The sequence below is a fragment of the Melitaea cinxia genome, chromosome 4 (genome assembly GCF_905220565.1).
Source record: "Melitaea cinxia chromosome 4, ilMelCinx1.1, whole genome shotgun sequence".
Lineage (NCBI taxonomy): Eukaryota > Metazoa > Arthropoda > Insecta > Lepidoptera > Nymphalidae > Melitaea > Melitaea cinxia.
This window is the reverse complement of record NC_059397.1, coordinates 16,770,134-16,793,170: the sequence shown is the minus strand read 5'-3', so window position 1 is coordinate 16,793,170 and position 23,037 is coordinate 16,770,134. Positions and strand designations below refer to the sequence as shown.

The 23,037-nt window shown below is 29.9% G+C and overlaps 1 protein-coding gene across 1 annotated transcript in view; it reads right to left on the bottom strand.

Moving 5' to 3' along the window:
* Window positions 1–23,037, bottom strand: part of LOC123670439 (mucin-5AC-like) — a 101,396-nt gene that overhangs the window by 65,202 nt on the left and 13,157 nt on the right. The window contains exon 2 of the mRNA XM_045603935.1: window positions 16,166–16,250. Within this exon, the coding sequence (XP_045459891.1) occupies window positions 16,166–16,250 (85 nt within the window). The remainder of the gene's footprint in view (window positions 1–16,165; window positions 16,251–23,037) is intronic.

Here is a 23,037-nt window from a genome sequence, read left to right as displayed (position 1 = left end):
TATAGATGAGTACGATGCTTGGTATTTTAAGGACTAGTTTTAAAGCCTAAAAATGGAATATATCTTACACGAAACTTTTTATGTGTTTCTTTGTTGCAAAATACAATTAAAATCGTTTAATGTAAGTTGAATATAGCTTTTCGATTTATGTTAAATTAAATTCCTTACTTTAAAATTAATGGGGGGGGGGTGGTGAAGGGGGCTACTAACTTATACATATATATATATATCTTTTTTTAATTAATAAGATTGATAAGTACCTCTATAAGTTAATGAGTTAGGTAATATCGAGTGAATGCACTTCAATACATTCATATTTAACCGAATTCGCGATATCTGTGTCAATACGCGTTTTATGAGTTTATTTTTGTTACATATTACATTTGGAATGTTGAAAGTTTCCATTTAAATTTCTCTATTTTCTAAAAATATATTGTGTTTAAATGATTAAAAAGCTAAGACCGCCTAGTACATGGAAAGTATAGAAAATGGAAATAAAAAAATTGGCAACAAAATTAATATGCTTTGCTAACTGACAAAGAATAAGATTCAAGATAGTTACATAGATAGGAGATACATCTGGCAATAACGTTTTAACCGACTTCAAAAAAAAGGAGGAGGGTCGCAATTCGATTGTTCTTTTTTATGTGGGTTACCTTAGAACTTTTGACTGGGTGGATCGATTGAAATGATTCTTTTTTTAAATTTAATCCAAATGAAATGAAAACATTTATTTCATAATAAGGTGATATATACACTTAACTAAAATCAAAATAATGTCATTTACAAAAATAATAATACAGATAAATTAAAAAAAACTCGACAATAATAAAACAAAGTTAAGGTAGCGAAAAAATCAAACAATAAAATAAAAATTTATATCTTAACATTGGGTACATAAGAAACTTAGATATAATACCCAGTGTTATGTGCAACCTTAACTTAGTCAAAATAATTAAAATATTAAGTTACTTTAAATTTGTAATGTCTCGGTAGACATTACCTTCCTATTATGTCTTCGGCTTTATTAAATATTACAGTAAATAAGATAAACTAATGTCCCTAGTGTAGACCGAAAAAAAAAAAAGCCAGAGGAAAAAACTCTCGATACTCTTTTAAAAATTTAAAGTCATACAAGACAAAACTGTACTACTGTGTGTACTGTGTGGCTACGGTACTAAAGAATTTAGCCACCCCCTCTCTTCCCGTGGGTGTCGTAAGAGGCGACTAAGGGATAACACAGTTCCGCTACCACCTTCGAACTTAAAAAGCCGACCGGTGGCGGGATAACCATCCAACTGCTGGCTTTGAAATACACAGGCCGAAGACGGGCAGCAGCGTCTTCGGCACGACAAAGCAAGCCCTGCGGTCACCAACCCGCCTGCCCAGCGTGGTGACTATGGGCAAAACACATGAGTTCACGTTATTTTTGGCGTAAACTTGTGGAGGCCTATGTCCAGCAGTGGACTGTGATAGGCTGTAATGATGATAATGATGATGACAAGACAAAAAGTAACAATATGGCCATGAAATGATCAGGACAAACACGAGACAGCCAATCGTGTGTGTCGAAACCACCACATGTGCTCACAATATTTTAACTATATCTATTTACATATTGAGATCAAAGACATAGCCTGGTCGAGCTTTATTCAATCCCATGCCTTTTCATCATTAAGATATTCATTGATGTTATAATAGGCTTTACTACATAAAGTTCGCTTAGTAATTTTTTTAAACTTCGATAAATTTCAGTAAAGTTTAAGTTCCAGATCGGACAAGTCATTTTTGATTTCTATGTAATAATGCGTATTTGATGATTCTTTTTTTAATAAAAAGCTGATGCTTGTCATGCGGTCCCATTCAAATTGGATTAAGTTCCGATGAGTACTTTTTGAGTGATCTTTGATATCGCGTATTTACTTGACTTTCATCTACCTACGTTTTATTACTTTCTTAACTTTTTAATTCAAGTCGATGTTGAAAATTATACTTTTAAGTTACTGTGGGGAAATCTTTATGTATGAATAATAATTAAATATAAAAACGGTTCACGTTCATCGACCCTTGATGACATCCGGCATTCCTGGCATCCGGAAACATATAACACACAACCAGATTTCAACAAACATTTGTATGGCCTTCACAAACATTTTTCAGAGACTCGAAATTCTCGAATTCGTTCTTATAATTTTAATGTGATCTTATTTTAACATTCCTAAAGTTGCAAAAATAATTATTGTGTCATAAGTCACCACAAATTGTTTCCTTTCAATTTAAAAATTACTTTAAGTGATCGATCACTACAACAGTCTTACTGCTTTCATTGCAATTATTAAATTTTTGCCATATATGTATTATATTAATGTTAGCTAAATTTATTTTTAAGAGTTTTCAACAACTTGCCAAGCAAGAACTGAAATTTAACTTTAGACGCCATTGTTGTAAAAACTATTATAACGTGTCGACATCTTCGAAAATATTTCAATAAGTTCATGCCTGATCTGGTGTACATAACATAAAAATATTAAAACAACAATAAAATCGGTTTACAATTTTTTTTTAATAATACACGTTTTTTTCTTAACTATTTTAAAACAAGAGTATTAAACATTATAGTCCAATTAATTACATCTATAGTACATTATAATTGTTTTAGGATGTATTTTTAACGAATAATACTCGTCGTATATGTTTTTTTAGTAATTAACATGAAAATAAAGCTTTTAATATTTTTATGGACTTTATGCTGAAAATATTTGAAAATAAAACACAATTTGCTGCACTTTTTCCTCAATACTTTCGAGTTTTTATTGTTGAAATTATTAAGTTATAATAATGTCTCCAGTACCTTGGAGTTACGTAACCTAGATGAATAATAAACAAGAGCAATATATAAGATAACGTTGGGGTCGCAACTTGCTTACAATCGTGTACTGATTTCTAAGAATATAAAATTATACTATTTGAATGCAGATTTCTGCATATGATAGTTCAAATATTTTTACTTATATCCATAATATTTATGGCCTTGTAATAATTACATGATAATAAATATAAAACAGAACAAATGAATGTACACCACTTTTTTAAGTGTAGACTTTTTCGCGTTACATATTACATAGCAACTTATTTCGTGTGATCTAGATTATTTCAATAACCATGGCGAAATGTAACTAACATTAAAACACGTTTACCACTTATGCCTATAATAAATAGCAGCTCGCTTATGTCTGGAGATACTTGGAGAAGAAAAAAGAAATATGTAAAAGGCCTTTTTAGGGCCAAAAGAAACCAAAAATATGATTTTTTTTTGTCAGTCTTTATATTTGTCTGTGAATCACGCAATTATAACTGAATGAAACTTGATATGGTTTTTGCTGTTGTATTTTCAGAGGTAAAATTGGTGTATGTTTCATCTTACACTGCTTAGAACCTGACATATACAAAGTCTGGCTTCAAAAGTGCAAAATACCTTATGATGTATCAACACCTAATCATATTACGACACTAGTCAATAAATCACAGAAGAATGGAGAAATAACAAGAAACGTTCGCATAGTACTTAAGATCAATTTTAGAATTGTTTATCCTTTCAACAGAGGCCACAAGTAGGCACTTAAATATAAATTATTTAATCGATATAATTAAAAGTAATTAAGTAAATAAAACTTAGTTCTTAAGTAAGTAGTCAATATTTTAGTTTACATCATTATCAGGACAAAAGTTTCTTTAAGGGCTATAATTTTTTTTTTACTTTGCAGATCAAGACTGTAATATCCCACTGTTGGGCCCTTTTTGCCTCTTTCCCCTTGTAAGAGAAGAATTAGAGCTTAATTCTCCACGCTACACTATACTGTGAATAACGATCGCTATCAGGTGTACATGATAGTAATCGGGTTCGACGGCTTAACGTGCTCTTCGATGAACGATGGGGAAATCCACAAGAACTGCACAAACACTCAATTTGATCAAGACTTGGCTTTTTATACTTTTTTTAATAAGATATTGTTTATTTATTATTATTACTTTCAAAACTAATCAAAACTGTTATATTTTAAATAATAATACTAATTTATTAATTAATTTAGATTATCTTCTTCCATTTGATCCAAAACAGCAAGGATGATATTGCCAATGTCTTAAAAAATTATGAATGAAATTGATTAGTGTAATACACTGGCCACCAATTAATATTTTTTTACAGAAGACATATTTTAGAAAACACTTAAATCGTGAAAACTGCTCAATTAATGAGACAATTATTATCGTATTATCTGGAATGCAATTAGCGACGCGAAACGTATACTAATCACTTTGTAATGCTCATAATTTCTCATTAATCATTAGGCTTAGTGTGTGTTTATAACGAAATTTTGAATTTTCATAATATAATTAAATGCAAATTGTTTTCTTTTTTTAGTCACAAAATACTTTTTTATGATAATTTGTTTTCACAATAATATGTTATGATTTGAAAATTAAATTAAGTAAACATAATAGAAATGAATGAAAGTATCAACATCCTCTTATATAATATATTAATACTATTGATTTGATCGAGACAACATAGTTAATAAATCATTTCCTCGATTTAGAGAGATTATTATTACTTTACAGGTTTCAAATTTTTTATTATTGTATTGATAATAATTTTTCACATTATATTTAACTTCTAAAAAGTCTTACTTTCCCTCATCTCAGTTAAAAAGCAAATACGAAACATTTACAATACAGATTATGATTGCATATTGTTACATGTGTAGTAAAAAATAAATAATTTTGATTAATTACTTTTAGAATGTAAAATTTATGCACTTAATAAATCACAGCTTGTGAGTGAATTATTACCAACGGTTGCACATGTTACATTAACATTTAGACCGGTAACGTCTTGTATTAAGGTTGTAAGATCAAAATTACATGAAAGCACTTGCTGCATATTAAAGACTTCAACGCGCTCCGTAACCGACGTCAAATAAAGGGCAGTGAAAGTTACTGTTACTTACTTAATATTATGGTAACGTTGTATATTTGTACGATTTTTATTTTTGTGTTACTCACACATTAGGAAATTCTAAACATTTTTAATATCAGATTAGATCAAAATTTTCGATATGATGATTTTATATTCGTTTCATTCGGACACGGTCAGTCGGAGATGCAGGTTCGATCGCCGCTGGAACGGTCGATTTTTTAATATGATATTAAACAAAACGTTGTATATATTATATCAAAACTGTCAAATAAAAAAATACTGATTTTTTTTTATTAATTCATTCAATTAGATTAGTTGCTGTCAACAGCATAAATACAGCACGTATGATTGCGCAAATGTCATGTTGAATGAAGAAATTACAAAGGCAATTGATCAATGTAAAGCACCAGCCATCATATAATTAGTTTTCTAAACAATCTTGATAATAATAGAAGGAGACATACTTTATAAAATAGTTAAAATGTGAAAATCTTACAGTTTTCTATAAATAACATTTTATAACTTATTAAATAATAAAATCTACAGCTATGTACATATACTACATATTAATTACATTTGTAAAAAAACCAATAGTAATTTAAATGAAATGAGATATAGGCATTGAGTATTAATTAAAGTAATAAAGTTAGTAATTTAAATGTTATATGTTAACAAATGATCGTTTTGCAAAAATGGTCGTCGTCTTATTACACGCTTGCTATAAATGTTTATTTAATGTTCAATGTATATCTTAATAACAAAAATAGTCATATACATTGAACACAAGTTAATAAGTACTATTATTTATATATTTATAACTAATCTGTAGTCTTTAATAATGAAATTGAATTGAAATATCTAATTTATTGTCATTTTTTTGCTAGTTGAATTATCTTTTTCTTCCTTTTTGTTTTCATTTTTTTTTAATAACAAAACTTACCTCAATATAACTCTGTAAATACAACGTTCCAAGAACAAATTCTAGATATCTAAAGGTAAACCTGTACATAACAGTTGGTATGGACATAAACGTTTGTTCAGATGTCAAAACATTTATATCGACATTTTTCATAGAAGTCTTAGAAATTTTTATTGATTTATTCATTATTTAGTGTTTGCTTAAATTTCATATATTCTTACTAAACAATGCAATATATCCATAACAATAAATCCATAACAATAAATCATAATTCATTTTAAAAGTCAGATGCCAATACATCTTTTGAACAGTTTAATGACCTTTGTCATCGGCTTACAAAAGGCGTCAAAATTTCTAGCAAAGGCACTTGAGGTCATAAACATTAAATGTTATTTTCTTATTTGTTATTGTTTGTATGTATATCTTGTATGTATTTGTTGTTTGATAATTGTATAAACTACTCTTAGCCTAATCGCCTAATATGTTAAATAATAAAAAATATATTTTAATTAATAAAAAATTTAGATTAAAAAAAATATTATTTATTCCAAATTTATTTATTAAATATGTATAATGTTACAATAAATTTTGCAAGTTTATATACGTATATTATTAGTTATTTATATTTTAATGTATTTCGCATTCATTTGAAGACAAGAAATTTTATTTTGAAAACATTTTTCAACCAATAATAAAAAAGTAATGAACGTTTTACCTATTTTAAAATTTCTACTGCAACATTTAAAATTCTAGCTTGATCTATTGACTTGATTATATTTGACATTGTAGCTAACTTTTTCCTAAATCATAGAAATTGCCTTTACTTGAATGATACATGTATTCGCCCCACAAAGAGAAAAGAACAAAATAAACTTTGACTTGATTTCGTTTTAAAATCAACCCTCTTTTCTGAAAACCGGGATGTCTAGCACGAACTTGGGGAGGCCTATATCCAGCAGTAGACTGCAATACGCTGAACTGACTGACTGACTCTTTTCTACAGTGTTGACAAAAATAGATTCCAAATTATAATTGGTACATTTTTTTTAATATTACTGTGTACTGTAATTTATCCACATAACTAAACTAACGCTTTTCGTCATATTTATCTTATCGAAACAAATGTATATAAATTACTTGTAGAAATAACTTGGGTAAGCGGAGCGGAAAGATAGTAAAAGGCCTTGCAAGTCTAGTTCAGAAAATCATACTTAGGCTGATAAAATCGATGTGTGGGTAAAATGTATTTTATCTTTATCTTAACGTGATATAAAACTGTAATAGACTTAAAGTTTAATGTATTTACGCTTTAAAAAGACTTAAACTATAATAAAATATTAATATAACCAAATTTTTTAATGCTTCTTTTATATTTGCCTTTTTCATTTTTTTTGCACAAGAGTACACAATGCGTTGAGCAAAAGGCGGACGGCCATACAGCCTTATCTATTAGCCAATCTTGAGATATAAAAGAAAGAATAATCGCGCAGTATTATTTTTAACGTTTTTAATAAAACAATGATTATTTTAAAATAAAGTCCTTAGTCACATATTATTTAAAAAAAAAAACAAATAAAAATTATCAGATCGCAAATTTAACCTGCATTAATTTTACTAGTATTTTCTTTGCACTTAATATCGGTATGTTTAATATAAATAAGCAAAAAGTGAATTAAATGATAAGAAAACAATAATTAAGAAAGTTATAATTAGTATTTAAATAAACAAAAATAACAACTGAACATAAATAAGGTGGTAAAAAACTTACAGACATTAGTAATTTACTTTCTAATTAAATCTTTTACGCAACACCCTGTGGTTTTAGCTCCTGAGATATTACTGGATTATTTAATTTTTCCATTTAAGATTAAATCATGAATATGAAATTATACATTCTCTTTAAATAACATTACAAAAACGTTTAAATAGAAATAAAAATTACACTAACGCTTAGTAGAATGGTCTCTGGTCTAGACTAAGTCGTTAGCGGTCACGAATACGAATTTTGCTGCATTTCTAAAATCCATAATTTCATCAATCACAAAAGCGGTTATTGATCCCATATTTTTATTTTATTTTATTTTATTAAAACATATTTCATTGAAATTTTTTACTGAAAACTTTCGCTTGGTTCAGCCTATCGCAGTTCATTGCTGCATCATATTATGCTAATATCCCGGCTCTCTACAATACTCTTCCAGTCACCGCTGACCATAAATTCATAAAACGTAACATATTATTACATTTCAAGAGCTTGACAATCGTAAATTTCGCCATCAATCATTAAAAAAATCTTAATGAACAAACAAAAAGTATGAAGCTGACAATTATCTAGTAAATTTGACATTGACCAGCTTACTCTCGGACCGAATAGAGCGAGTATTTCGGAGTAAAAACGCAAATAATAACTGCTGTGCAATCGGATTCGTTACGATCGTTGTTACAGAATCGATTCGGTGCCAACCGATTTTGTGGAAAATGTCGATGATATAACTCGACATAGTTAATGGAATCTAGAATAAGTTTATGTGATATAATCTATGGATAAGGAAATTAATATTGATTGATTAGCTGACCCTGAAAATTGTACCGCGGTATAAAAATTTTTCATTAAAATGTTTTTTTTCTTATATCTTTTCTAACGATAGCAGAAAAAGTTTATACAATTGGGTACAGTCGTTCGAAAGTCAGAAGCGTAAACATAAATTAATTTCTGTGATTAGCCGTTATATAGTTTTTTTTTTTATTTTTATTCTAAATGTCATTTTGTTCTACTAACGCAATATGGACTTAAAATCTAGTCTGAAATAAAGTATTATTATTATTATTATAGAGCACGTTAAGCGTCGGTCCCGGTTGTTATCATAAATACCTGATACGATCATAACTCGTAGATTAATCTCCAAACCTGCTCCTACATCGAAGAAGAGGCCTATACCCACTAGTGGGATGTTCAGGCTGAATCGTCATCGTCGTACGTTATGTACTAACTATAACTAAGATTTTTAAAGTACATCTTATATATAAAATTCTCGTGTCACAATGTTAGCTAACATACTCCTCCGATACGGCTTGACCGAGTTTTATGAAATTTCGTATGCATATCGGGTAAGTCTGAGCATCGGCCAACATCTATTTTGCATACCACTAAGTGATAAGGGAGGGGGATATTAAGAGGTTAATAACATATATGGCAAAACAACGTTTGCGTGGTCAGCTAGTACACATATCTAACGCAATAATAAATTATGATTTCAGCAACAGTTCAGTAAGTTTTCCCTCAATTCAATGGCCATATAAATTACCAAACAGTTGTAAGTAAATTATTCCTTTTAGACTATCTTTTAAAAACAAAACTTCTTGTGGAACACAGACAAAAACTATTTCTATCAACTTTAAGCGTTGCTTTAACTGTATAAAAAACAAAATTGAAACTTTCAACATAATATAAGTAAACAAAGTAAGTAAACTAATTTAAATTTCAAAACATTTGTGTAATCACCTAACTAGTGACAGCAAAAAGATTAAATTAAACATTCGTTACCCACCATTCAAAAAAAATCATAAACATATAAATTCTGTTGGCTGCTCCCAGGATAGATAAGTTAATAATACCTGTGATATAAATAACACCCGACTGATATATGTACATATCTATAAATATACATAAAAAAATATAACTATTATTTATATATAAATAAATACATATATTAAACTCAGACTCAGGGTGGAAATTGGTCCCGCAACACCCAAATCAGAATAGTGGGGAAACTGTAAACTGCACTAACATGCCAGTTTCTATAACGCTCTAAGCTTGATTAAAAAGAACCCTCATAATATCTTATAACATGATCAAATATTATTAATTTCAGTTTCCTTTCTACATTTTTTTTTCGAAACTGATAAAAGATAGAATTGTTCTCGTGTTAGATCAGATACTGGGGCAATAAGGCTTCAGGGTTACTCGCGAAGGTCGATGGTGAAAAGGAAATGAGATTTGACAATACAATTCAACAATAGGATACGGTTTATTAATAGAAGATAACAAACTATTAATATAGTTTTTAACCGACTTCCAAAAAAGGAGGAGGTTCTCAATTCGACTGTAATTTTTTTTTTTTTTTTTTATGTATGTTACATCAGAACTTTTGACTGGGTGGAGCGATTTCGACAAATTTTCTTTTAATCGAAAGGTGGTGTGTGCCAATTGGTCCCATTTAAATTTATTTGAGATCTAACAACTGCTTTTCGAGCTATATCTAATAATGCGTTTTTACTTGACGCTTTTTTCGTCGACCTACGTTGTATTATACCGCATAACTTTCTACTGGATGTACCGATTTTGATAATTCTTTTTTTGTTGGAAAGGAGATATCCCTAGTTTAGTATCATGATAAGGAAACCAGGATCTGATGATGGAATCCTAGAGAAATTGATGGAAATTCTTGAAAATCCGCAATAACTTTTTACTGGGTGTACCGATTTTGATAATTCTTTTTTTGTTGGAAAGAAGATATCCTTAGTTTAGTACCATGATAAGGAAACCAGGATCTGATAATGGAATCCTAGAAAAATCAAGGGAACTTCTTGAAAATCCGCAATAACTTTTTAATGGGTGTACCGATTTTAATAATTTTTAATTTAATCGAAAGCTGATGTTTGTCATGTGGTCACATATAAATTTCATTGAGATCTGATAACTACTTTTTGAGTAATCTTTGATAACGCGCAATTACTTGAGTATTTTTTCGTCGATCTACGTTGTATTACTCGTCGATGTAATTGAAGTCGGTTTTTTTTTCGTTTGCGAGCAAACACAATTATTTCTTGTGTTATGTGTTTTTTTTTTTTTTTTTGAAAGATTATTTTTATTGTTTTATTTACTGTACTAAAGTCACATAATGATAGATAGTTGTTATCAACATAATCACTTAACTCACTTCAGCCCATCGCAGTTCACCGCTGGACGTAGGACTCCACAAGTTCGCGCCAAAAATGGCGTAAACTCATGTGTGTTGCCTATAGTGCCATCGACAAAATACTTTAAATATATTTGAAAAATTCTTTAATCTCATCATCAAATTATAAAATCCCATAAACTTTAAGAAATAGTATAAAATAACTTCAACTTATTTCAGTTTTATTTCTATATAGAATAACAACAAAACAAATATTATTATAAACAATTATTACCTTAATATGACATATTCTATGACAAAAGATTTGACATAAATAAAAGAAATAAACTATGAAATATAATACGTAATAACACAATATAAATCTTCGATATCTCATTCAAGTATAAATCATCGTATTTCATATACCACAAGGTGTGAGATGCTATCAGCATCATATTATTACTAGCTATAAATGTAAGAAATATGCGAATCTCATCTAATGCTACTGAGATGTGATATTACGATTGTACGTAATTTGCAGATACATCAATACAGATAATGTCACTATTAAATCAAATACAAAATAAAATTAACGTGAATGAAAATTTTAATGTTTAAAACTTTACTAACATCCTATCAAATTTTTATAATTTTAAAACTGGTATTGTTATAATTTTAAGATTATTATACCAAATTTCTAAGAATGGCAAATAATATAAATCATAGATAGTACCTATAATTATTGTAATCACTATTATACCCAACAAATAACAATAATTGTGTTGTGAATTGTAAATATGTATAATTTTTAATAAACTATTTTTATTCACAAATAACATCATTTCATAATTAACATCTGTACGCATTATTATATAATTCAATTGTTTATTGTTAATACATATCAAATTATATTATACAATGGGTGAAATATGGATAGAATCATTTGTCATTGCGTGCATTTTCAATTGAAACGCATCTGGACGACATCACGAAACCCGTGAATTATATGCAGCATGCCATTATGGAAAGTGCGCTTAATGCACGTGTGCTTATTTGACGTGATCAAGAGGTCAACGATCGCTCTATAACATACACACAAAATGTATGTATGATATAAGAAGTTATGTCGCAAATTTGATTTAACTATAGTAAATCGCTATGCGAATGTTATATTTGACCGGTACATGTGAATATGGATGAAATAAACTATTCATATATTTTCGTGTTTCATAATACTTAAAACTGCTAAATTGAATATCTTTAAAAAATAGAAGATTTATTTTTATGTCTCGATTGTTTTTTACGCAATTATTTATTATTTAATTAAAATAGCTTCTAAATATTTTTAACTGACATACATTTCAAATCACTTTCTATATATAAAAATTGAAGCTTGTTAAACTGCCTAATTACATATGCATCAAATTAAAATATGCCTGCACATTCCTATCACACTGCTTATAGAAATTAAATAAGCATTTGACTTTCTATTACTTACGAAATAAATTGTAATTATATCCGTATTAAAACTAAATTTTAACTGCGCTTAAAAGAGATTTCAAAATATAAACAGAGATAAAAGATGTAATCTGTTATCTATATAAACAAAAATGAATGTTGCTAAGCACATAACTCGAGAATGACTCGATCAATTCGGCAAATTTTTTTTTGTGTGTTCTTTAAGGCCTGCAAAAGGTCTTGATACTAAAAAAATTAAAAAAAATTACTATTAACTTTTGATAGAACGAAGTCTATCCGGGCAGCTAGTATATAATAAATGTATTACAGTTAAAGAAAAGTAGAGATACAATGTCTTTTGACGAAAGGAGACGATGTAAAAATTTGTGATGTGGTAATTTTGAAGAACACTATTCTTGCTTACGTTTCATAAGATAACTGTAAAAAGGTATAAAAAAATGTAACTTTTCTTTTAGATTTCCTCGGGTAGAGTTTACTAGCAGTGGGAAATATAATACAAAAACATTAAACATGTAAAATGGCTATACAAAGTATAGCAGTCATCTTTGATTTTGTTTTATACAACTAGGTCGGCAAACAAGCGTACAGTGGTAGCCTATAGATGACTGAAAAGCCAAAAGCATTGCAAGCGCGATCCCGACCCCCAAATCCCCCCTCCCCCAGAAGCTCTGATTACCTTACTAATCGTAGGATCATAACACTCCTTGAAAGGAGTATTATTTTGCTGAGGTCTTCTGTAAGGTCAAGGTCAGATAAATCTTAAATGAGAGTTATACAAAACCTTCACTAAGTATATTATACAAGAAATCACTTAACAAAACTATCATAAAATAGCAACGATTATTATATAATGACAGATATTTATTAAAAAAGGCCAATAAGTAGAATTGACGTTAGCTGCTGTTTTTATTAAAACTTCTAAAATAGATTTTAATCTGTATAGCAACCAATGAGGTTACATTTATATTACCTACAACTAAATTTGTTTTGAAAGGGACACAATGCAGCATAATGATTAGCGTAAACGCAGACTTTAATAGGGAAATAGCAGTTGATATCAGCTATTAGAAATGTAGCCTAGCTGTTACTATTATCAAATAAAATTAGTCAAATATTTAAATATAAAACTTATGAAATGATATTGTAAATCAAAAGATATTTAAGTTACGTATTAAATAATGAAGAAATTATTTATGTAATTAAAATTTGAATGGCTTTGAAGTAATAAAGTAGTAAACGTCAATACGCATTAGTGTAGCGCCGGAAGCGTGGCTAATATGACTGAGATCCGAGATGCAGTTACGTGGCGTTACGTTGACTGCTTAGAAAGTGAACACAATTAATTCGTACCAATACTGATTATTTGAAACGGTAAAATACGATTAATACTTTTGATATAAAATTATGTACTTGAAAATATTATTTTAAGCTAAATTATAAATATTAAAATTAGAACTATACGGTAACTTTTATTAACAAAGTGAAAGAGATCGTTGATTAAAAATAATCTTACGATTCAACCTGTCACCTCTCAGTGCTGGGCCTCTTTCTGTGTTAGGGAGAAGGATCAAATCTTTATCCACCACGCTGCTCCACTACGGGTTGGAAAATATATTTCCTATTATGGGTATCAATCATTATCAGGTGGGTATAATAACTGGATAAGACAGTCGGATTAAAAAGCCTAAAAATTCCTTATACCATATGTTTTCTAAATGATGTGGTAAAACAGTTCATATATTTAAAATATATATAAGAATGGCATCGCTTACCCTTTTAGATTTTTACAGGTGTACCTCTGTGTAATATATACATAAAATATGTATATATGTACACGTATAAATAATAGATATGTATAATAAATAAGTGTGTACACGATAACACAAACTATATATTTAAAAAACTATATTTTTTTAAATAAAAAAATTTGAGTAGGTATTCTAAATCAATCATGTAATTTGAAACAAATAAAAACAGGTTAAATTGATAATCTGTTTTTAGTTTTTATTTTTATCGTTTTAATCTACATCGAAGCAATTAAATACCTTGTTATTTACAAGTTATCGTGAAACATGCATAGAAATACGCGTTTCGTCAATTTCGTACGCTCACTTTTAACCGTTGAAGTCTACTTGTCGATTTAACGAGTTAAGCTCTTGATACTAACGTGTACGTGTGTAATTATTTCAAATGATGTCAGTAGTTTTGTAGCTCTGTGTCCAGACGTGAAAGGAGAATAAGTTTAGTACGTATAAAGGCATACGATACAAATACATATTTAACAAAGCTATACGCTTTTCATGGCAGTTCATGCCACTTTTGGCGCGAACTTGTAAAGGCCTATGTCCAGCAGTGGACTGCAATAGGCTGAAGTGATGATGATGATGATGATACGCTTTTAAATCAAGTAAATGAAAATATAGTATAAGCTTTGTTTTATGATAATATGCCGTAACTTTGTATATATTATGTAAGGTTAGAGTGAAATAATAAATTTTCTATTGTACAGGGGAAAATCTCAACATTTCAACAACACTTGTTAGTATACGTGACATTGACAAAACAATCATGTCGTTAGGCATAAATGAAAATGATTAAACCAACTCTCAACACATCTTCTTTACTATTTAGTACCTAACTAACAACTGAATGTATAATTAAATAATAGTTAAATTTATTTTAATAAGCTTATTACAGAATTAACTCGTCAATTTATAAGTAGTTGCGTTTTATACATATTTTGTGTATTGTTAACATTTACGTCTGTGGTTTTGTAGTCTTTTGTTCATATGTCCAGTTGCTTGCTGTATCTATGTGGCAAAATAAACATTTAACTTTAACATTAATCTTTCCGTGATATTTAACACTAGCTTTACCTATACTAACTATAGTTTTAACTAGTTTTTGTTGTTATTGTTTAATAATAACTAGAAAATGTCAATAAACGATCTTTAGCCACCTTATCACTTGTCTCTGATCACTTGAATTAAAGAATAAAAAAGCTTAATAAACTTTGTAGTCTTGATTTTTAATAAAATAGACAGCCGTTAGCACAGTTTGTTGTGGCCCTGCTTTCTACTCCGCGGATTGCAAGTTCGATTCCCGACTGAGTCAAGGTGAAATGTTCGTATTTATATATATGTATAATTTCTATGTATATTTATCAAAACAAATATTTAGCTATAATAGTCATGCATATCATAGAAACCGACGGTCGACCGTTTGTGTAAAAAAAATTGTGTGTGTACTTATTTACGCACGTAAGAAGTTATACTTCATTGGCTAGCTAACTTCTCGTTGCTAACTTCTTCTTCATTGACTAGCTAACTACAGGTGTCAGTTTTTTTCGTGACGGTGTGCGCGCGCATTATAAAAATATACTCTCATAATTTTTCCTTAATGCACCAAAAGAAATATAACTTCAAAAATTAATAAAATTGCAATGAAAAAGCAAAAATTTCAATAAATCTCTCTTTCATAAGTTGGTACAGTGATCGCAGAAATAATAAAAATAGTAGTTATTCGTTTTGTATTTCAGTTATCACTTTTTTATATTTTCTAATGGAAAATGTATGTAACGTTTATTGAAAATTAACCGGTTTATCAGAATATTGTAGTAATATAACAAAAGTTAACTCATTTTTGAGGAATGTAAAAACAATATTACATTGCTATTCACGCAAAGATTAATATTTTCAATGCACTAGATATATTGTACCATATATAATAATTCTGTTACAAATTAAATGTCTATAATTTTTTGTCTGTCTGTTTTTTGCGAATCGGTAAATGTCAATAGTATTGATCCATTTATAAAGTAATTAAGCGCTAATGCAGGTAACCTTGAAGGGAAACCAGAGATGCAGGTAGCCTTAGACAAGGTTTTCTTACCTGGGCGGTACGAAGGGCACTTGTAGCCACTACCAGCAGCAGGAGCGCGAAAGCGCTCCACCATACACCTCGCATCCTCGTTAAACTGAAACAAAATATTTTATATAGCCTTATATGAATGTTGTATTTCACGGTTCTATATGCCTTGACATTTATAGTTATTAACTGCGTACTCTGATGTGATGTTTAATAGCCTAATTTAATTATGAATACTGTAATTTTTCTAATATATTTAACTATTTGAAACCTCTGCAGTATCGTACAGTGAAATGATGCCCAGTTTTACTTAAATTAATTTATTAGTATAGTTATCTGAAACCAGAATACAGACAGAAAAAAATGTTAAATTTGGCTCTGTTTTCGATTATATATAATGCATTCCAAGGGTTTCGACAAGCTCGTTGCCGCAGTTCTTAGTGACCCTGCTTTCTGTTCTGCGGGTTGCGGGTTCGATTCCCGCCTGAGTCTGGATATATTTATATATGTATTTTTTCTATAAATAATTAACAATCAAAAACAAATTACTTAGGTATAACAGTCGGCTGTTATATATAACACAAGCATTAAGTTACTTACCTTAGGAACAAGCGACCGTGTGTGTGTGTGTATGTGTGTGTTATAAAATATTCATTTATTATTTATTTATTTTAAAAATATCTACAATGTACAAAATTTTACTAAATCATATTATTTTTATTACCGATAATGGTTATTACTTTACAAAATTGCTATTTATATTAAAATTGTTTTTAACAAAGATCTCCACTACGATTACGAACAAAAAACTAGGCTATGCTCGTACTATTTTCAAGATGGTTCGGCAGAAAACTTATAAATTGTATGCTACATATACATATATACAAGTATATGCTACATACATATGTTGCAGCACTGGATGTTGCTTTGGCGGTTGCGGGTTCGATCCCCGTACATGACAGATATTTGTTCAAGTGTCTGGGTGTTTGTGCAGTCCTTGTGGGTCTCGTGTGTCTCGGAGAGCACGAGGCCTTTGCCCAGTGGGATGCTACAGGTTGAAGCGTAGCGTACGATACATATATATTCAATTATATATTATTAATTCAAGTATTTACTCACAACTCAGGCCAAACAACAGAACAGACCGTGTGAAGAGTACACTAACGTTTCAGTTTACGACGTATGTAATTAATTAGCAATTGTCTTTAAAGACTGTCCGGTTCAAGCATTAAATTCAAATAAATCAAATATTTTACTCGTCATAAGTTGAATTTAACTTTCACTATCAATACATACGACCGCTTTCATTTCGCCTAAATAATAATATGAAATTATTGTACGTCCGTCATTTCGTTAAGTTGTAATATATTTTAATTTGTGTACAGGTTCTTAACATAAGTTGTGATGAAGGTTGCGCGTCCGTTACAAGAATAGAACAGAAGCTTTGAAACATTTATATTTATCATTATATGAGAATATTTACAACCAATAATGTTAGATAATTTAACATAGCTTTAAGCTTAGTATTTCAGTTAAGGAAAAGGAAAGTAATACATAGCTATTGTTTTTAGTTTAAAAAAATTTCTAAATGAAAAAACTTGTACTAGGTGATTAAAATTTGGTAATTAGAGAATATTTTACTGGCATATTACAAGCTGAAGCGTTACTGAAAGTTAAAATTATTGACGAAATACCATAGATTATATATAAAATATAATATGACGTTGGTGCAGTGGTCACGGTAACTAACTGTTGCGCTACCGATCGAGCTTCGATCTCCGGTTATGCCAAATAATTGTATAGCCTATACAGATATTTGTTGTGGTCTGGTATTTATGCTTTTGTTTTGAATTTTTTTAGATCCACAACAACGAATTTCCTTCATAATTCCATATTACAAGTTAATTATGTTTCAAAAGTTCTGCTTACCCTATAGGTTTTATTTAAATTTTTTATTTAAAATGTAACTTTTTTTAAAGATTAAAAGTGTACATTCAAATTTACGAATAAGTACATAGTAGTGAATGCTAATCATTAAATAATAATACGTTAAATTGAAATAAATGCAGTTAAATAAAAAAATCATTAACAGTAATTACGATAATTCTTGATAGAACAGGTAAAAAAAGAGATAAATTTTTCACGCGACGCTCTCAACGCGTGACTACACTTGCAACACTTTCGCTGGCCACTGACCAGCCCCGATATCATGTAGAGCGGTGACGTGGTTGATGTAATGCTCTCATTGTTCACAACAACGCAACGTCGTCCTTATTCCTTCACTTTTTTTCAATATTTGCAATATAATAAATTACTTAGCCAATACTTGCAAAAATTTGATGAAACATACTTAATGTTGCGCTTTGATGCGGGTAGATATTTATTGTTTTACGTTCTGATCTCTTTGATGATAAAATTTTCTTCACACGGTAATTTTTTAGACTTGCATTGTGACATTTTGGCATTTATAATGCATACAAACATTTGGGATGACGCATTTCAGACATACGCACACAATCCTCTTTTCTCAACTTAATGCTTGTCTTATACATAATAGCCGACTGACATAGCTACATTTTTTTTTCGATAAATATAAATAAATATATATGTATTACACCCAGACTCAGGAGAGAATCGAACTCACAACCCGCGGAGCAAAAATCAGAGCAACTACAAAATACGCCTGCGGGCTAGTCAATTTTAGTTATAACTCATATGAAATAAATAAACATTCAGTAGTTTAAAGTATTATAACTGTAAAATTTTACTCATCACGCCTTGTTCTTATAATAAAACGACAAGTACAAATTGTATCTATTTATTATCTATGACACATAAATCAATTTGAAGAAATTATATACCATATTTTTATTTACTTATTTATATATTTTGAATGTTAGAAGTCTTTCTTATTTTCCTTATCCTGCAAAAGTTAGAAGAAACGCACTAATAGTTGAGCACGTTGAGCGCCTTTACCTGCGTTTCAATTTCCAGTAACTTATATTTTATAGTTCATTCTTAATATATAATTATATAGTATATTCGTATTTAAAACCAGTATGCATGCTATTACAAACTAAGAAAATTGCTTTGAATAAAAAATATTTAAAGCAGTTACCCATATACTTCCTTAATAAGCTGATTTCAAAGCTTTATAGGTTCTTTATTAACAGACATAACATTCAAAATACATCGCTTTGAAACGCAATAACCCTGTCTAATTTACTCATAATAATACATTGTATGAAAACAATATAATTATCATAAAATACTATGTATGTATTTCAATCAAGGCTTAAAGTAACTGATCTCAGTAAGTCAAGATTTTAGTGTTAAGGTTACATCAGTGATCAGAGATCAAGATCTTGTAGGAGATCGCATAGGAATCTTGTTATCAACTTATTTGACTAACCCGTTGGCGCTGTTTGCATGACCCTGCTGTGGTGCAGAGGTTGCGGGTTCGATAGCATTCATCTGAGTCTGGATGCAATATGTTTTTTATTTATAGATTTAGAATTTATAGCAAAATTTGAATTATATCAGTCAATTGTTTTCTTAAATACACGCGTTAAATTGTCGACCTGAGCAACAGACAACAGTATGTGTATTTTATGCATATTAAATACACATTTGTAAATAAACAATTAACACATGTTTATTTCATCATTACAGCCTATACAGTCCACTGCTGGACATAGGCCTCCACAAGTTTACGCCAAAAATAACGTGAACTCATGTGTTTTGCCCATAGTCACCACGCTGGGCAGGCGGGTTGGTGACCGCAGTACTGGCTTTGTCGCACCGAAGACGCTGCTGCCCGTCTTCGGCCTGTGTATTTCAAAGCCAGCAGTTGGATGGTTATCCCGCCATCGGTCGGCTTCTTAAGTTCTAAGGTGGTTGTGGAACCTTGTTATCCCTTAGTCGCCTCTTACGACACTCACGGGAAGAGAGGGGGTGGCTAAATTCTTTAGTGCCGTAGCCACACAGCACAATGTTTATTTATTTTAACCGATTTGACAATAAAATATTTCTTATTAAGTTCCTTATTACATTTAATTTTTTTTTTTTTTAGTTAAGAATCAGTTTTAAATATGAATTCCAGTTATTATTCACATGAAAATATTTTATTTTTAATACGCATTCGACTTGATATCTCCTTTTAGAGTTTTTCGTTTAATACAAGTATATTTAAGTGAAAAGGAATGTTGCTCTGTGTATCTCTGAATTCTTTAAGTAGGAATACAAAAAAAGTCATATTGTGTCTTCCACTATAAGTTTTATAATAACGTTAGCAAGCTTCATTGGGTGAATCTAATATATAAAATTCTCGTGCCGCGGTGTTTGTAGTTAAACTCCTCCAAACCGGCTTGACCAATTCTCATGAAATTTTGTGTGCATATCGGGTAGGTCTGAGAATCGAACAACATCTATTTTTCCTCCCCCTAAATGTTAAGGGTAGTCCACCCTATTTTTTTTTTAATTTTTAGATAAATTATTTATTTTTTATTTTATTATGATTTGGCGTTAAAAATACATACAACTCTAAATTTTCACCCTTCTACCACCAACCACTGTTTTTAAAGAGCGTTTAGCGGCAAGACAACGTTTGCCGAGTCAGCTAGTATATGTATAAAGTTTTATATTGGCAACTGAAAATTTCAAAGAGATATACCAGTTCATAGAATATGAACTAATAGTAGGAATTTAATAAAACGTCATTATAATTTATAGGAATGTATTTCAACACATGTTATTTTACAGATTCTGAATAAATTAAAAATATTTACATGTACATTAATAAAGACAAACATAATACTGCAAATGGTAGTAACCCTGCTCCAAGGTTTTGGGTTAGATTCCCACGTTAAGTTTGAGTGTTAAATATTTTTTTACTTACTTATTACGTATACTAGTACTTACGTATTATTTGTTTTTTACATTTGTTGTAAAAAAATATCTGTATCAGCTTTTAATTTGCCTATTAAGCCTACCTTAGGAATAGATTATCGTATGAATGACCACACACACAACACGTCTTGTTCGTTATATTGTTAACCCTAGTTACTAAAAAAACTGGAATAATAAGTTTTAGTGGCACCTAATTAAACACAATATAAAAATGTGAGTAAACTCCGCCGAAAGTAAAGAAAGTTAAACAATGCTATTACGAAACGTTCTCGAACAGTAAATGCACATAAAGTTTCGAATGTTGAGATTAAAAAAAACATAACATAACGTAACAGATAGTAGTAAATTTATCGTATTGTCTTACACAAAACTTTTTTCTCAGTGTACTATTAATTTTTTTGGAGATAAGATTTACATTGCCTTCTTTTTTTGCGCTTCAGCCTGTAATATCCCACTACTGGGCATAGGCCTCTTTCCCCATATTGGGGAAGGATCAGAGCTTAATCCACCACGCTGCTCCAATGCGGGTCGGCGGATATATTCCCTACTATGAGTAACGATCGCTATCAGGCGTAAATGATAACAACCGGGACCGACGGCTTAACGTGCTCTCCGAGGCATGGTAACGCCGCGTTGGCGCAACGGTCTCAGTCATAGATTGTGCCTGTTGCGCTGGCGGTTGTGGGTTCGATCCTCGGACATGACAAACATTTGTATTGGCCATACAGGTGTTTGCCGTGGTCTGGGTGTTTGTGCAGTCCTTGTGGGTCTCCCCACCGTGCCTCGGAGAGCATGTTAAGCCGTCGGTCCCGGTTGTTATCATCTACGCCTTCTTTTTTTAAGTAATGAATAATTTAGAAAGGGATAGACATATATAGAACTATAGACATACATACCTATATCTTCATAAATATAGGCACATATAGACATATGTAGGTATAGGTATACGTACGTAAAAAGCAATAATATAAAACTGTAATACCTTCTGATATAAAACACACGAACCAGTCATGGTTTCTTAAATTAAGGGATAAATTTTATCGTCATATTTTATGTTCTATTAGGCTTTAACTTGTATTCATGAACCTTCCTCCCTTCCCTATTTGGAGCGTTACAAAATCGTATGTATTATGAAATTTTCAAATATTAAATGTTCAGACAAACAATTTTAACACGATGAGGCCTTTTTTAAATTGCAGGTTATAAGAGCAAAACAGGGATCATATATTTCAATCAATACTACGAAACGAGAATCCACGCGGAATTTCTAAGCAAGCGTAACACGAAATATTTACATGTAATACTTATATATAATATTTACATATCTTAGATTATACATATCTTAGATAATATTTACATATCTTAGATCTACATTCGTTGAGATATATATCTAATTACTTTTTTTTCTAATAAAAATAACTATCCAAAACGAATTCAATTACAATAAACACATTGTTGTTTCTTTTACGCGGTATAATAGTTTATTAATTTGTATGAATTGTTTACAAACGAATTACTATTAAGTAGGTCCTATAAAAATATATTATAGAACTAAGGTTAATTTCATTATAATGAAAGGACTATGATACTCCCGTGACCGTGGTTGCTGTAAAGTATCCGAAACGTCGGACATCTAAAAAAATTAATAAACTGCGATAAAATCCAAAAAAGTTGTGTCATTATAATGGTTTAATTTTATTATTTAGTTATTAATATATTTATAGTATTACGACTTTGGAATTAAGTATAATAACGCTTAGCACTTTTCATACTGTTTTGATTATAAATAGATTAAAAATCTTTAATGACGAAATTATTGTTAACTTTATTTGGATGTATAATTTAAAAAAAAATGGGTAAATATTTCAATCTATTTTAAACATCACAAAATAGTTCCTCCTTGAAAAAATAAATATTCAAAATACATAATATTCTTATTTGAACTTGCTCTATATTGCGTAAAGACACAAGCCAATTTGGGAAAAACT